The sequence below is a fragment of the Punica granatum genome, chromosome 4 (assembly GCF_007655135.1).
Source record: "Punica granatum isolate Tunisia-2019 chromosome 4, ASM765513v2, whole genome shotgun sequence".
Classification (NCBI taxonomy): Eukaryota; Viridiplantae; Streptophyta; class Magnoliopsida; order Myrtales; family Lythraceae; genus Punica; species Punica granatum.
This window is the reverse complement of record NC_045130.1, coordinates 32471065-32483068: the sequence shown is the minus strand read 5'-3', so window position 1 is coordinate 32483068 and position 12004 is coordinate 32471065. Positions and strand designations below refer to the sequence as shown.

Here is a 12004-nt window from a genome sequence, read left to right as displayed (position 1 = left end):
GGGAGTGTAATGGAAAGTCTTATAAACACTTCTACATTATTATCTCAAACATATCTCTTAGTATCTTCTTGAACACTTCAATTTATTATGAGATCAATGACTATTTTTCAGTAATTTTAATTCAGTTATTTTTCATCATCTACGCCACTCCCAAACCAATCCCTAATCAGCGGGGCTAAGTCGGTGATTAGCGGTTCAATTAAAAATAGTAGGAAGTCAAATATTCCCGAGCTTCAGAAAGTGTGGATGAAAAGTGAGAGGAATTCGGTTTGACATCACTTAAATCTCAATATCAAGAAATTTTAGGTCCATTCCTCGTAAAGGGGCTTCTCATAACCTTATATTCGATGGATTCACTTCCCGCTGCTATGCGCCAGAGCCTAACTTCTGCTGAACAAATTTCAACTTGACTGCAAATTTTACCGCATAATGTTCTCAATGAACTGCTTAAATAATCATTCATCCATCTTCGTCATCATTTCCAAATTCCAAACCCCAACATGTACCAACCGTAAAAAGATCTCCTCTGATACAGTCAAGCAGTATAGCAGCACTCCGAAGGTATCATATATATATGCCTATCGGATATCAATCAGCACAAAGACATACTAGCATACACAGATTATGTTACGGAAACAGCTTCACATACTAACCAACTGCGTGCCACTCAGCAGCAGAAAGAACCAGGAGGAAGTACTTCTTTCACTGCAGAACAGAAAATATCGGGAGCTAGCTAATCATCGTCCTCGAGAACATTCCGACGCCTCTGGATCTGGAACCAGAATATACAAGAAGAAAATCATGTCAGCATATAAAAGTTCTGCTCAAGGCAGAGCCCAAAAGATAATAGGTCAGGAACATACAGTGACTTTGGTCTGTTTGGTTGTCTGAGTGTTGATCTGCTCCAGCAGTGAGATGAGCCTCTCTTCAGTAACCTGAAAGACCACAAAAAGGATAAGAACAAGCTGTTACCATACTCGACAATAAACAAACAGGGGAAGTTGTGTATAACATAAAAAAGGTACCTTCTCAACTATCTGACCCATTTGAGCAGCTCGCAGAATTACATCTTCAACACTTCTAGCCTTCTCAGGTTTCACCAAAGCAATCCGAGCAACTGTAACAGTGCATGGCTGTTTAAAACAGATTTGACAATATCCATTTGATATATACACATCACAGTACAAACCATACTGTTTCCAACCGATGTGGACATTCAAGAACCCGTAATATTAACCGCAGGACAGGAGAAGCTAAATGGACTCTGATGCTTGAGATATGGTTTCCTCTTTTTTCCTATTATTGAAAATCTTGTTCTCACCAAATACTGGTTCAGAATTAGTTTTGGTTACGAAAAAATGCATTGATATCTATAATACCCAAAAAAAGGTCAGTACATTCTTTCACCGTGAATCAAAATAACCTTACTTCATTTCACAATCACAGAAGGAATGAAAGAGAAAGTACAAGAAAGAACCTGTCCAAAACTGCAAGGACATTGAAATATTAACTATACCTATTAATGGAGCTTAAGTGGTGAGGGTTTGGAGATCATTTGATTCATTTCATCATGAAAGTGGTCCAAAGGGTTCCTAAATGCACTAATGAACATTCGGAGCTGCTAAATTCAATTAAACACAAAAAACTGAACATAAAACTTACGTCTTTCCCGTGCTTCAGGTAACAAAATCTGGCTAAGCATCATCTGCCGCCGTTCATCTGCCTCTCTACAACAATTGTTCAAAAATTACAAGTTTCATCAATATATTCCTATCATGCAATAATGATTTTTTGAAGCTGAAGGAGAATTTAAAAAACAAAATGTTTGTAGCAAGTCGAGCATCAACCTTTTTGCTTCCTCCTGGACTTTCTGCTGATCAGGGTTTTGCTGATTTCCCTGTTAACTATATCATCAGCAATGAATGATGAAGCGAAAACAAGAAAATGTACAAATTCCAGTTAATTCGAAATACAGAGATTACTTACCACTCCATGTTGAGCCATAAGCTCCTGCATCCTTCTCTGCCTAATTGCTTCTAATTCAGGATCAGCCTAAAGCAAAAGCACAGTTAGTAGAGGTGAGGAAGTTTGCAGTTGTGCATTTAATAGATAATCTCTATCATCTGATCAGCATAGATTCTAAGATGATATTCTTTGAAAAAACTACAAAATATCTGGTCCCATGGAGTAATGGAAAGAGGATTAGAAGTAGAATCCGGCTGAGCATCTAGCCGATTCTTTTTAGTAATGAAATTGCCAATAATAACTAAAATATATATATATATTTATTTATTTATTTATTTTTTTGTGCTCTTCAGCTCTCACAGAAACTTCCATCCACATTGACAAAATTTTCGTGAGCTACCATTGTTGTAAGATTTGCAGACTAACAATTTTTTTAAATTTTTCCAATTTCTCCACAGTCAAGTAGCCAAAATTAATTCACAGAAATTAATCATGAAACTATAGTTAGACGACTTCTTTGGTCTCTAGAATGAATGTACTTGCACCCTCAAATGAAACTAATAATACCAACTCCCCAATCAATCTCGATTGATGAAGAAAAATGAGTTATCCAAGATTTTCTCAGGAAAGTCTTTCCACGGCCATAAATCTCCAAGTTCATTGATAATAGTTAATGGAACCATGTCTTTTTTTCAAAACATATCTTCATCCGCGGAACATGTCAATCTCAGCAATATTTATGTCATCGTGCAACAGTTTTGTTGATAGGATTTTTCCTTTTGATCATGTATCCCCAATTCGGCCAACTTTCAGTCCCATTCCACTATCAACGGTGTAATTCTAGGACAAGGTTAGGCGAATCCTTCTTCAGTTAGATTTGGGATCTACTCCTTGAATTTTCCATGGAGGAGACTAACAAAGACTTCACAATCAACATCAACATATCGCCTAGTACATTTGAAAACTCTACTTTACTCTCTAATCTAGCTTCACTACTCATGTTTTTCGGCATATTGAAAAGTATGCATCGAGAAGTTTCCATCTCATCTAACACAGCAGAAACCATGGAAACCAAATTTTCAATCGCCAAGGAAGGGAAGGAACAGTAATCAATCAACCTCCCATAGACGAGTAACAGCTTCAGGCATATGAGCTCTATAATCCGAATCCCACTAGCAGATGAAGATAACGACAATGGAAGCCATAACCCTAGACAGAAATGGAAAGCTAAAACTAAATGCGCAGGACCAGAAATTCCAACAATCCCTTTCGGCGTTCATGAAATGGTACGAAGAAGGGAGAACATAATCAGAAAAACCGGAAGAAAAACGGAGGATCGTACCATGACGATCAAGAGAAGAGCGAGCAGAAGCCGATTCGGAGCTTCACGGAGCTAAACAATGGCCACCGGAGGAGAGATGAGAGAGAGAGAAGGCGTTCGACTTCAGGCCAGACGGAGGTCGCGTTAGCTAAACGCGATTTCAATTGAGAAAGAGGATGCGCGCAGGCCATTGACCCGTTTCATGCGAGTCGGGTATAATAGGGACCTTCTGACCCGGATCCATGAAGGGGTTGGTGGGCAGTGGGCTGCGGCCCAGTATTTAATAACTTTTCGGCCCAATTTTCCACGTACAATGATGGAAGGGCGAAAAAGTTTCCTCTAATACTTTTTTTTTTGGGGGTTAATAAGTTCTTGTCATACTTCAAATTAATATAAATAAAATGCCATTAGAAATTAATAAAATAAGAACACATGTCTGAGAGATTTTGAGGCAATCACAACCATTTAATCTAAAAAATTAACCTTATTGGATACAGTATTGATATCTTATTGAATAGTTAAGAGGATATAGTAAAATATGTCATTCTATATTTTTTGGATAACAACAGTCAATCTCGACTATTGTAATTTGATCGGTATATTTTAGGGTAGGTAATTAGCATACACGACTAGTATTCATTTGTCGATTATACCTTGTCTTTCCTTTTATTAGCTCCCTAGTGGCAGGTCGTTGCAAAGGAAGTTGTATCGATCAAAACTGTCGGAACACAACGGTGAATAAGCAATAAGCAAAGCCCTCTTTTATTTTCTCCACCCAAAGAAGTCATTTTCCAATGAAAACACAAAGTCTCTTAATCACTAATAGTGTGTTTGATATTAGAGTAGAGTTGAGTTGATTTTTTATTTTAATTGGTTTGTAATGATTATGATGTTGAATTATGAGAAAAAGTAATGAATAGTTGAAAAAAATAATGATTGTATTGTTAAATTGTGAAAAAAGTAATAAATAGTTAAGATAATTTATTATTAAAAATTGAATTAAATGGTAAAAAAATTGAAGAAAAATGAAAATGTAATAATTATACTATTGACTTTTATTGTGTAGTAAATAGAGTTAAAATCTTAAAATTAAATTGCGAAATCAAACGAGCCGTAAAAATTCTTCTACCACCACATGCGAATAAATTTTATGTAAAGATACAAATCTTTTGCAACAAATATAATTAATTATTTATTTATGTATTTAGCAGTGAGTAAATAATGATAATCTTGGCAGGGAGTAGGTCCCGTCGTTCACGTGCCACCAGTTGATTTTCATTGATGTGCGTTCCTATTTTATATATATTACTCAATCCAAAAGCCCCAAAACAAAGTTCAAAAATGCACTAATGAAAAATGAGATAAAGTAAATTAGCGACACGCGTGCTCTCTTCTAATAATCTAAAGATTTTTATTTTAATTTTCATGATAAAATTATCTATATTTTATTAAATTTTCTATTACCTTTACTAAGTCAAGGCTCTTTCTTATAACAGGAAAGAAAAAAAAAATCAAAGTGAATAAATATATAAAAGAAAGATAAAATAATGATAATTCTATTAAAAAAAAGAAAGTAATAGTTCCTATTTAAAGTAGGATATAAAGTAATCGAATTTCTGATAATAAATATAAAAAAAGTTAAATAATGGTTTAATTGGGACGAGGGACCGTTCCTCGACAGATCCATGAAGCAAAGTCTTAAATTAATTTCACACATTGGATGCCAACAGTTACCTGGCCATGCACCGACGTAGTCGTGAATGTGGTCTTTATTTGGTGGGTCCCACCTAATTGTACAACCCCGAAGCCTATTAGCCGCAGAAAAATGGCTCATCAGAAGTACTTAAAACTGGATTCATAGCAAGGAATGATCGATCTAAATATCGTGAGATCGGCATGATCAAAGTCCAAGATAATTAGACTATTTTCACGTCGTTGTTTCGCTCTTCCAAACTAATTCTAAGTTGAGTGCAAAAATTTATATTCTGTTTTATATTTTCTTTCATATCACAACACTTAAATCTCGTAAATATGCCTCTTACAAGATTCGTTCACTGTAAAATGGTCCTTATAATGAGCGGTGGCATGATATAGCAACTAGATATAGATTCCAATTTTGTATTTCCGGTTATCTATAACTTTTCTAACACATGTTATATCAATCCGTCGCCGCTGATGCATAGACAATTTACCTGCAATACCGAACATGTCGGGATGTATATTGAAGAAAATATAGGTTCCAAACTGAATTATCGTCAATTAGTACCATTTATTTGTAGAAGGACAACCATCGCAATCACTATCTAAAACTCGCACAACTTCAACGTAGATGGGCATTGAATCAGATTTACCATATCTGAAAGCTATCTTGACAAAAACCCTAGTATTTCCAAATATATGCATATATATGAGCTTTCCATAGAACTTAAAATCGAGTCCGAACCAACCAAAAAAAAAAAAGATCAAGTTGGGAGTCCGATAAGTTCACAAAAAACCTATATACATATGTCGAAAATCAAGTCCAGCTCAACTCAAGATTGAAAGTCACATTTTCTTTTAATGCACCTCATATGATGCCTAGAAGTTCAATGTAGTTAATTCAGATTCGAATTGGAACAACATGTTAGAAATAAAAGTCTTTCCAATAGTATTTTTTTTCATCCATGGTCGTTCGTACTAAAATCTTACTTAAAAAAAAAAGAAAAAAAACTTAAAAGATGTGCTAAATCACCTAAACCAGCCTAGTTCGACAAAAAGATTTGAACACCTAACTAATGAGCAAATATTGAAAAGTATTATCCATTCACTTAGATATTCAACACCCAATCAAAATGTGTAAACGTGAAAAATTGATCTCGCAATGAACTTATAGAATTTCGCTTATAAATATTGTGATTGGTCACCTTTAAATGTGTAATACTTATGGAAATATTTAGTCCTAACTAACATCTTTCCTTATCGCCCCTCTTTTCCTCTCTCACTGTCTCGCTCTCACAGTCTCCCTCAATCACTTAGCTGAGTCAATCTCTGTCTCGGAAGGAAGAAGGAAGAAGAAGAAGAAGCAGACATGGGGATGACGATGGGAATGGGGCTGAACCTGCTGCTGCTGATGGCAATGGTGGCCACCAACATCCTCTCCCTCTACCACCTCTCCTCCACCGTCATCCATTCCCCCAAGGCCCCCACCCCTCAGCCCGTCCCCGACCACCTCCTCCACCAGCTCCACACCATCCGCTCCACCATCAACCACCTCACCCGCCTCCAGCACTCCTCCGACTCCTCTTCCTCGTCCGCCGCCGCCGCCGCCGCTGCCCCGCCCCGGATCTCCTCCTCCACGCCCAGCTCTCCCCGATCGCCTCCTCCTGCCACAACCACCCCGACCTCCTCCACCAGTACATGAACTACACCCCCTTCTCCCTCTGCCCCTACGACCCCGACCTCTCCGAGACACTCATCCTCCGCGGCTGCCACCCCCTCCCCCGCCGCCGCTGCTTCTCCCGCACTCCCCCCAAGCCCTCCTCTTCCCTCCCCCTCCACCCCTTCCCTTCCTCCCTCCCCGACTCCAACGTCATCTGGTCCAAGTACTCCTGCAAGAGCTTCTCCTGCCTCAACCACTATAACCCCGCCCTCGGCTTCGACCCCTCCGGCCACGACTCCTTCCGCTTCTCCTCCTACTCCTCCGAGCTCGACCTCCCCGTCCCCCAGCTCCTCCAGATCGCCAAATCCTCCGGCTCCCCCCTCAGGCTCGGCATCGACATCGGCGGCGGCACCGGCTCCTTCGCTGCCGCGATGAAGTCCCACAACGTCACCGTCCTCACCACCACCATGAACCTCGGCGCCCCCTACAGTGAGGCCGCCGCACTCCGCGGCCTCATCCCCCTCCACGCCCCTCTCCAGCAGCGGCTGCCCGTCTTCGATGGGGTCGCCGATCTGGTCCGATGCAGCCGCGCTGTGAACCGGTGGATCCCCGACACCGTCCTCGAGTTCCTCCTCTTCGACGTGGACAGGGTCCTGAGGGGTGGCGGGTACCTGTGGCTGGACCATTTCTTCAGCAAGGGTCCCGATCTCGAGAAGAAGTACAAGCCCCTGATCGGGAAGCTCGGGTACAAGAAGGTGAAGTGGGCCGTGGCGAACAAGACGGACTCGAGCGGGATCAAGAATGGGGAAGTCTTCTTAACTGCCCTCTTGCAGAAGCCCGTGTCCAAGTGATGGGTTGACAGTTGGTGGTAACGATGATTCTAGGACCAAATCGAACAGGACATTGAGGTGAGTGAACTAAGTTTAATGTTCTTGTCGAAATTTTTCAAGTTCATTGAACCTTAGAATCCGTGGCTCTTGACGGCAATGCAGCTGCAATTGGTTTAATTTGTTCTATCTATGGGTTAGTAGTTTTGGGTAGGAAGTGATAGACCGAAACTATGAGCTGTGATTGTGCTTTTGTGGGCACTGAACAGAAACGTTTTCGTCTATTTGCAATGAAGAATTGAGGAACCGATCTTCATTCCTTGAATTCTTTTTAACTTTTGCCTGAATTTTGCATTCATCTGGTTGTGGATTACTCTGCTGCTCTCGGTTTTCGCTGCGAGAGAGATGCTATTTTCTTATTTCCGCATTTTCATCAGAAAAAATGCATCTTCTCGGAGCGATTTCCAGCATTTTTGCGTTTTCATGTTCTTCAAATGAAGGGAAAACACTAGACAGAAAGTTGAGATAGGTTTCTGCAACCGAAGTGCAGACAAGCCCTTGAGCCTCTAAGAGGATGAGTTTCAGCTTCACCGTTGAACTCTGAATTGCATCTATCTTCCATAATGGTTATAATTTGCATTAAAACAACAATTGATTCTCTTGCACTTATTGATCCTCTACGGTATGGATTATGATTCTGTTATTACTCTAGTTTCGTCGAATCCCCGGTTTTTGCGTTCTTTCTGCTCTAGAGATATCTAAAGGTTGGAACTTGGAACAACTCTGCTCTGATAGTATTTGATTGGTTCTGTCATTACATATTTCCAAAGTGTACTTTGCTCACTATCACAAAATGGCTAGCTACGTCACTTCAGTTCTAGTTCTAAACATCCAATTGCTTAATTGAGAAAGTATGTTCAGAAACCAGAAGGGTCGACTGTGGTATGGCTGTCTTGATTGTGATCATATAGGAGTGCCTCATAACTGGCTTGATAAACGTTGTGGTTCAATGCGCTTCGTGTCAGTCCAAAGAAATCATTTTTCACTCTTCACTTTGTATTTTACATTTTTACCTAGCCATTTGTCGGCTTGAAGCTATCCCAATCCTTTTTGCTTTAAGGTGAATGGCTTGGTTTGTATTATATATACTTGGTTGAATCAGCTGTAAATCTTTGGTCGCACCATTCTGACTGCTGCTTTGTGCGTCATTTTGGTTTTGCAGATATTGCATGAGATCCGTGAATTTTTTACGTTGGAGACGGGGAACTTACATTGAAGACTGTAGACCTGTAGAAGATGATTCTCCATCCCGAACAACAAAGTCATTCTCGTAGTATATGTGAAGCTACCAAAGGGCAATACGATCAATCTAAGCAGGTCCAAGTAGAGTCGAAGAATGTCTCTAGTGTCGGCGAAGCCTCGAGGAGATTGATGACTGTTGTTTGTTCCAAAATTGTTTGTCAGATTTACTTTGCCTAATCTTTAGCAGTGAGTATGTGATAGGTGAATTATTTTACCATGTATCTATCGAGCAAATCAATTTCAAAAGCATCTTTTGGGCATCAAAGCAGGTCTTTAGAAAAGCTTGATTCCAATTCCATGCGGAAAGGCTGAGGTATCAAAAAGCAATCGTGCAACTCACTGAAGCCTTGTTGACACCAAAACCTACAAAATTGTTCCATTCGATCGAAAAGAAGCAGATTGTGATAGCAGGTCATCGATTCTATTCCCATACATTCACAACCCTTGAACTTAATTTTACTGACTATATACAAATCCCAAGCCAAAAGGTTAATCTTCATTACAAAGTATGTTTTATTTATAACCCAACAATAGATTCTACTTACTCGAACTCGAGTCTTTAACCTTCCGCCTCAGCAGACCATCCAAGGGTAGTTCATTGATCTTGGCAGCGAGTACGAAGTCATTTTCTGTAAGCCCACCTGCGTTAAAATGGAGCAATCAGCACACGCCTGAAGCAGCAGAATCTCCAGGCCGAGACAGCAAAAAGATTCACACTTCAAAATAAATAAGACGCATCCAAATGGATCGAATGATCAGAGGTTAACCGTTTTAAGACATCAAAGCATTCCTCTCATGGAGGCTTTACCTAGTAAATGGGTAGTCGGAGGTGTAGTTTTTAAAGGGTAACACTCTCTGTATCTATTATGAACTTTGTACAAAAACAAGAAAAAAGCATTCCATCTGCAATGGAAGAAACATGCATGATCCATCATTCCCCTAGCTTGATTTGGGACATTTACACATTACTTTCACAGCAAAAGACACATTCACTTAAACTTTTCAACTTAGATGGAGTTTTATAGAGAAGCTACGTGTACATGCAAGCAATTTGCCCATAGGCTGGTGTTCATTTAGTAGAGACTACTCAAGAGCACCTATGCAATCAGAAGGCTCGGCTGAGCCAGGATAATCAATACTAGAGAAATTTCAAGGTCAGTAGTCACTGATGAAGTCACAAAAATTTAAGGAACAGTCGGAAACTAATTTTAGCATTTATGCCTGCAGGATACAATATGCAATAATCAAATGACATAGAGATGAGAGCATTTAAGCACTTTATAGAGGGATGCCTTATTAAGTTCTTACCAACTGCATGTGTCCATATTTCAATTGTTACATTATTCCATCCCACAAGATGAAGATCCGGATGATGACCTGCACCAACATTCACTACCAATCAGATGGCACTATCATATACAGATGAACAGATACAGCAACATTTAAAACTGGAAAAAAAGACAACGAGAACCTTCCGCTTCTGCAACATTAGCCACAAGCTGAAACAACTCGAGTCCTTTGGTAAAGCTCTTGACTTTCCATGACCTGCTGAGCTTCAGAATATCGCCTTCATTCAGCAATTTCCATCCTTCCACCTATGGAAGGAAGCAACCAATCAGTAGCAATAGTCAAAGATGCGCGACTGCTTTTCTCCCCCTCTTTTGGCAGATTATTAAAAAAACACGAGACAAATTGAATCGCCGACCTTTGAAATCAAAGCATTTGCACTTTCTTCAGTCATGGGCCGCATATCCTTTGCATTGCAAGGCACGCACTTCTTAGTCGCCAATTCTATGCAACAGAACAATTATGTTCTCAACAAGAGAAACAAGGACATGCATGCTTATGATCTACGACTCTACACAATAATATAACAAGGGAGATGGCAGCAAATAAAATAAGCTCATGCCAAGAAAGAGCAGCAGTTTAGCTACATTATCCCCCCAAATGAAAGATACACCAACAATAAGATTCAAAAGACTGAGGTCAACAGTCACAACAATTCAATCACAGATTCCAAATGATTTAAAAGCAACCAGAGTATCCAAAGCACTTTTACTTAGAAGACAAGACGTAATTTTTCGGACCAAACGCACCTTCGCTAGTGCAAAAAGTCCTAAATCCATAAAGTAACTTCCTAAAGGATGAGCATGCCACGCGGTCCTGGGTTGTCCCAGTATCTGGAGTAATCGAGCTGTATATAAGCACAAACATTGATTCCTAAGAATAATGTCATTCTGAAATCCGAGAACAGGATACCAGCCAGAAAGAATAAACAATCGAAGTCGGTATGGATTCACGAACTTATGCCTTCAAGAGTGACAAAACGATACTATCATATAACGCATCGATAAATAAAGCCCCTTCTTTTAATTTATGATGTCCTGTACATGATAAGTAAACCGATAGCCCTGCATTCTAGCCAACGTATCTAAATGGCTGACAACTGAAGAACAGAGCACTGAGACTAAATTATAGCCATGAAACTGCTTAATCGACATATTGAGGGCTCAATCGATGCGTCTTCTAACAAACTCGTAATGAAGTCCATTGTATTCAGCGAAATCAGGAGAAGTTGGGGGAAGAGCAACTTACCCTCCATGAGGTAGAAGCAGTCTCTGAGCTACTGACACCAGTGGCGCCTGAAATGGCAATCGCCGCCGCCAAAATGAAAACCTGAGCTCAAGCTAACAATGCCAGAGAGAGAGAGAGAATGAAGGAATACCTGAGGTTGGGTAGAGAGAAGAAGACGGGAAAGCATAAGCATTCGAACCATTGATGACTGATGTGATGGAAGGTGGAAGACACCTCTGGCATAGGCGGTTTCAGAAAGTTTCGGCGCTTGGCAGATATTGGAAAAACAAGAAGGAAATGGAATAAATATAACAATAAATAAATTCACTTTTGGTCCTCAACAAGACAACCTTGTTTGGGATTCAATTTCATTCTTAAGGTAACACAATTTGCTCTCTTTTAGTCTTATGTTCATTTCTCCATCAAAAACTTTATTTTTTCCATCGAAAATATTTTCTAGAATATTATTTTGTTAAAACAAATTTCAAAAAAAAAACGGAGGAGGAGGAATAGGACGGTGGAGCCTCGCCGATGACTACCACTACCCTGAAGAGATTGTCAATGCCATCACGATCTCGGAGGTGGAGGGATAGCCGCTAGCAAAACTGCATTCCTTAGGAATTGAGATAATTTTATATATGTTTCATTGATTTATGA

The 12004-nt window shown here is 39.8% G+C and overlaps 3 protein-coding genes across 4 annotated transcripts; 1 reads left to right on the top strand and 2 right to left on the bottom strand.

The window, feature by feature from the left end:
* Positions 1–417: 417 nt before the first annotated feature.
* LOC116204751 (DNA-binding protein DDB_G0278111) lies at positions 418–3466 on the bottom strand. The gene is made up of 7 exons (XM_031537011.1): positions 3308–3466; positions 1987–2052; positions 1848–1897; positions 1663–1727; positions 1026–1117; positions 864–935; positions 418–772 (listed from the first exon to the last, which is right to left on the bottom strand). The coding sequence occupies exons 1-7, from the start codon at positions 3308–3310 to the stop codon at positions 734–736; spliced, it is 387 nt and encodes a 128-aa protein (XP_031392871.1). The 5' UTR covers positions 3311–3466; the 3' UTR covers positions 418–733.
* Positions 3467–6214: 2748 nt separating this feature from the next.
* LOC116205205 lies at positions 6215–9038 on the top strand. Its single transcript, XM_031537718.1, is given in 3 exon segments — positions 6215–6597; positions 6600–7552; positions 8694–9038. Coding segments are annotated over 2 exon segments (1140 nt in total). The 5' UTR covers positions 6215–6353; the 3' UTR covers positions 7496–7552; positions 8694–9038.
* Positions 9039–9087: 49 nt separating this feature from the next.
* On the bottom strand, positions 9088–11654 carry LOC116205206 (pterin-4-alpha-carbinolamine dehydratase 2, mitochondrial). 2 transcript variants are annotated; one of them, XM_031537719.1, is made up of 7 exons: positions 11499–11654; positions 11369–11415; positions 10870–10967; positions 10479–10564; positions 10245–10368; positions 10082–10150; positions 9088–9414 (listed from the first exon to the last, which is right to left on the bottom strand). In XM_031537719.1, the coding sequence occupies exons 1-7, from the start codon at positions 11547–11549 to the stop codon at positions 9311–9313; spliced, it is 579 nt and encodes a 192-aa protein (XP_031393579.1). In that variant the 5' UTR covers positions 11550–11654; the 3' UTR covers positions 9088–9310. The 2 variants fall into 2 exon arrangements, with proteins under 2 accessions (XP_031393579.1, XP_031393580.1); XM_031537720.1 differs by lacking the exon at positions 11499–11654 and having other exon boundaries at positions 10870–10953; positions 11369–11421.
* Between the last annotated feature and the right edge of the window lie 350 nt (positions 11655–12004).

Excerpts from the sequence above, each read along its gene's own strand:
- LOC116204751 (XM_031537011.1), bottom strand. Across the intron at positions 1,728-1,847 it reads GTCCAGGAGGAAGCAAAAAG|AGAGGCAGATGAACGGCGGC; the intron begins GTTGATGCTCGA and ends CAATTGTTGTAG. Across the intron at positions 773-863 it reads CCAAACAGACCAAAGTCACT|ATCCAGAGGCGTCGGAATGT; the intron begins GTATGTTCCTGA and ends TTCTGGTTCCAG.
- LOC116205206 (XM_031537719.1), bottom strand. The coding sequence starts at position 11,549 with ATGGTTCGAATGCTTATGCTTTCCCGTCTTCTTCTCTCTACCCAACCT. Across the intron at positions 11,416-11,498 it reads TTCTCTCTACCCAACCTCAG|GCGCCACTGGTGTCAGTAGC; the intron begins GTATTCCTTCAT and ends TTGCCATTTCAG. Across the intron at positions 10,968-11,368 it reads CTGCTTCTACCTCATGGAGG|CTCGATTACTCCAGATACTG; the intron begins GTAAGTTGCTCT and ends GCTTATATACAG.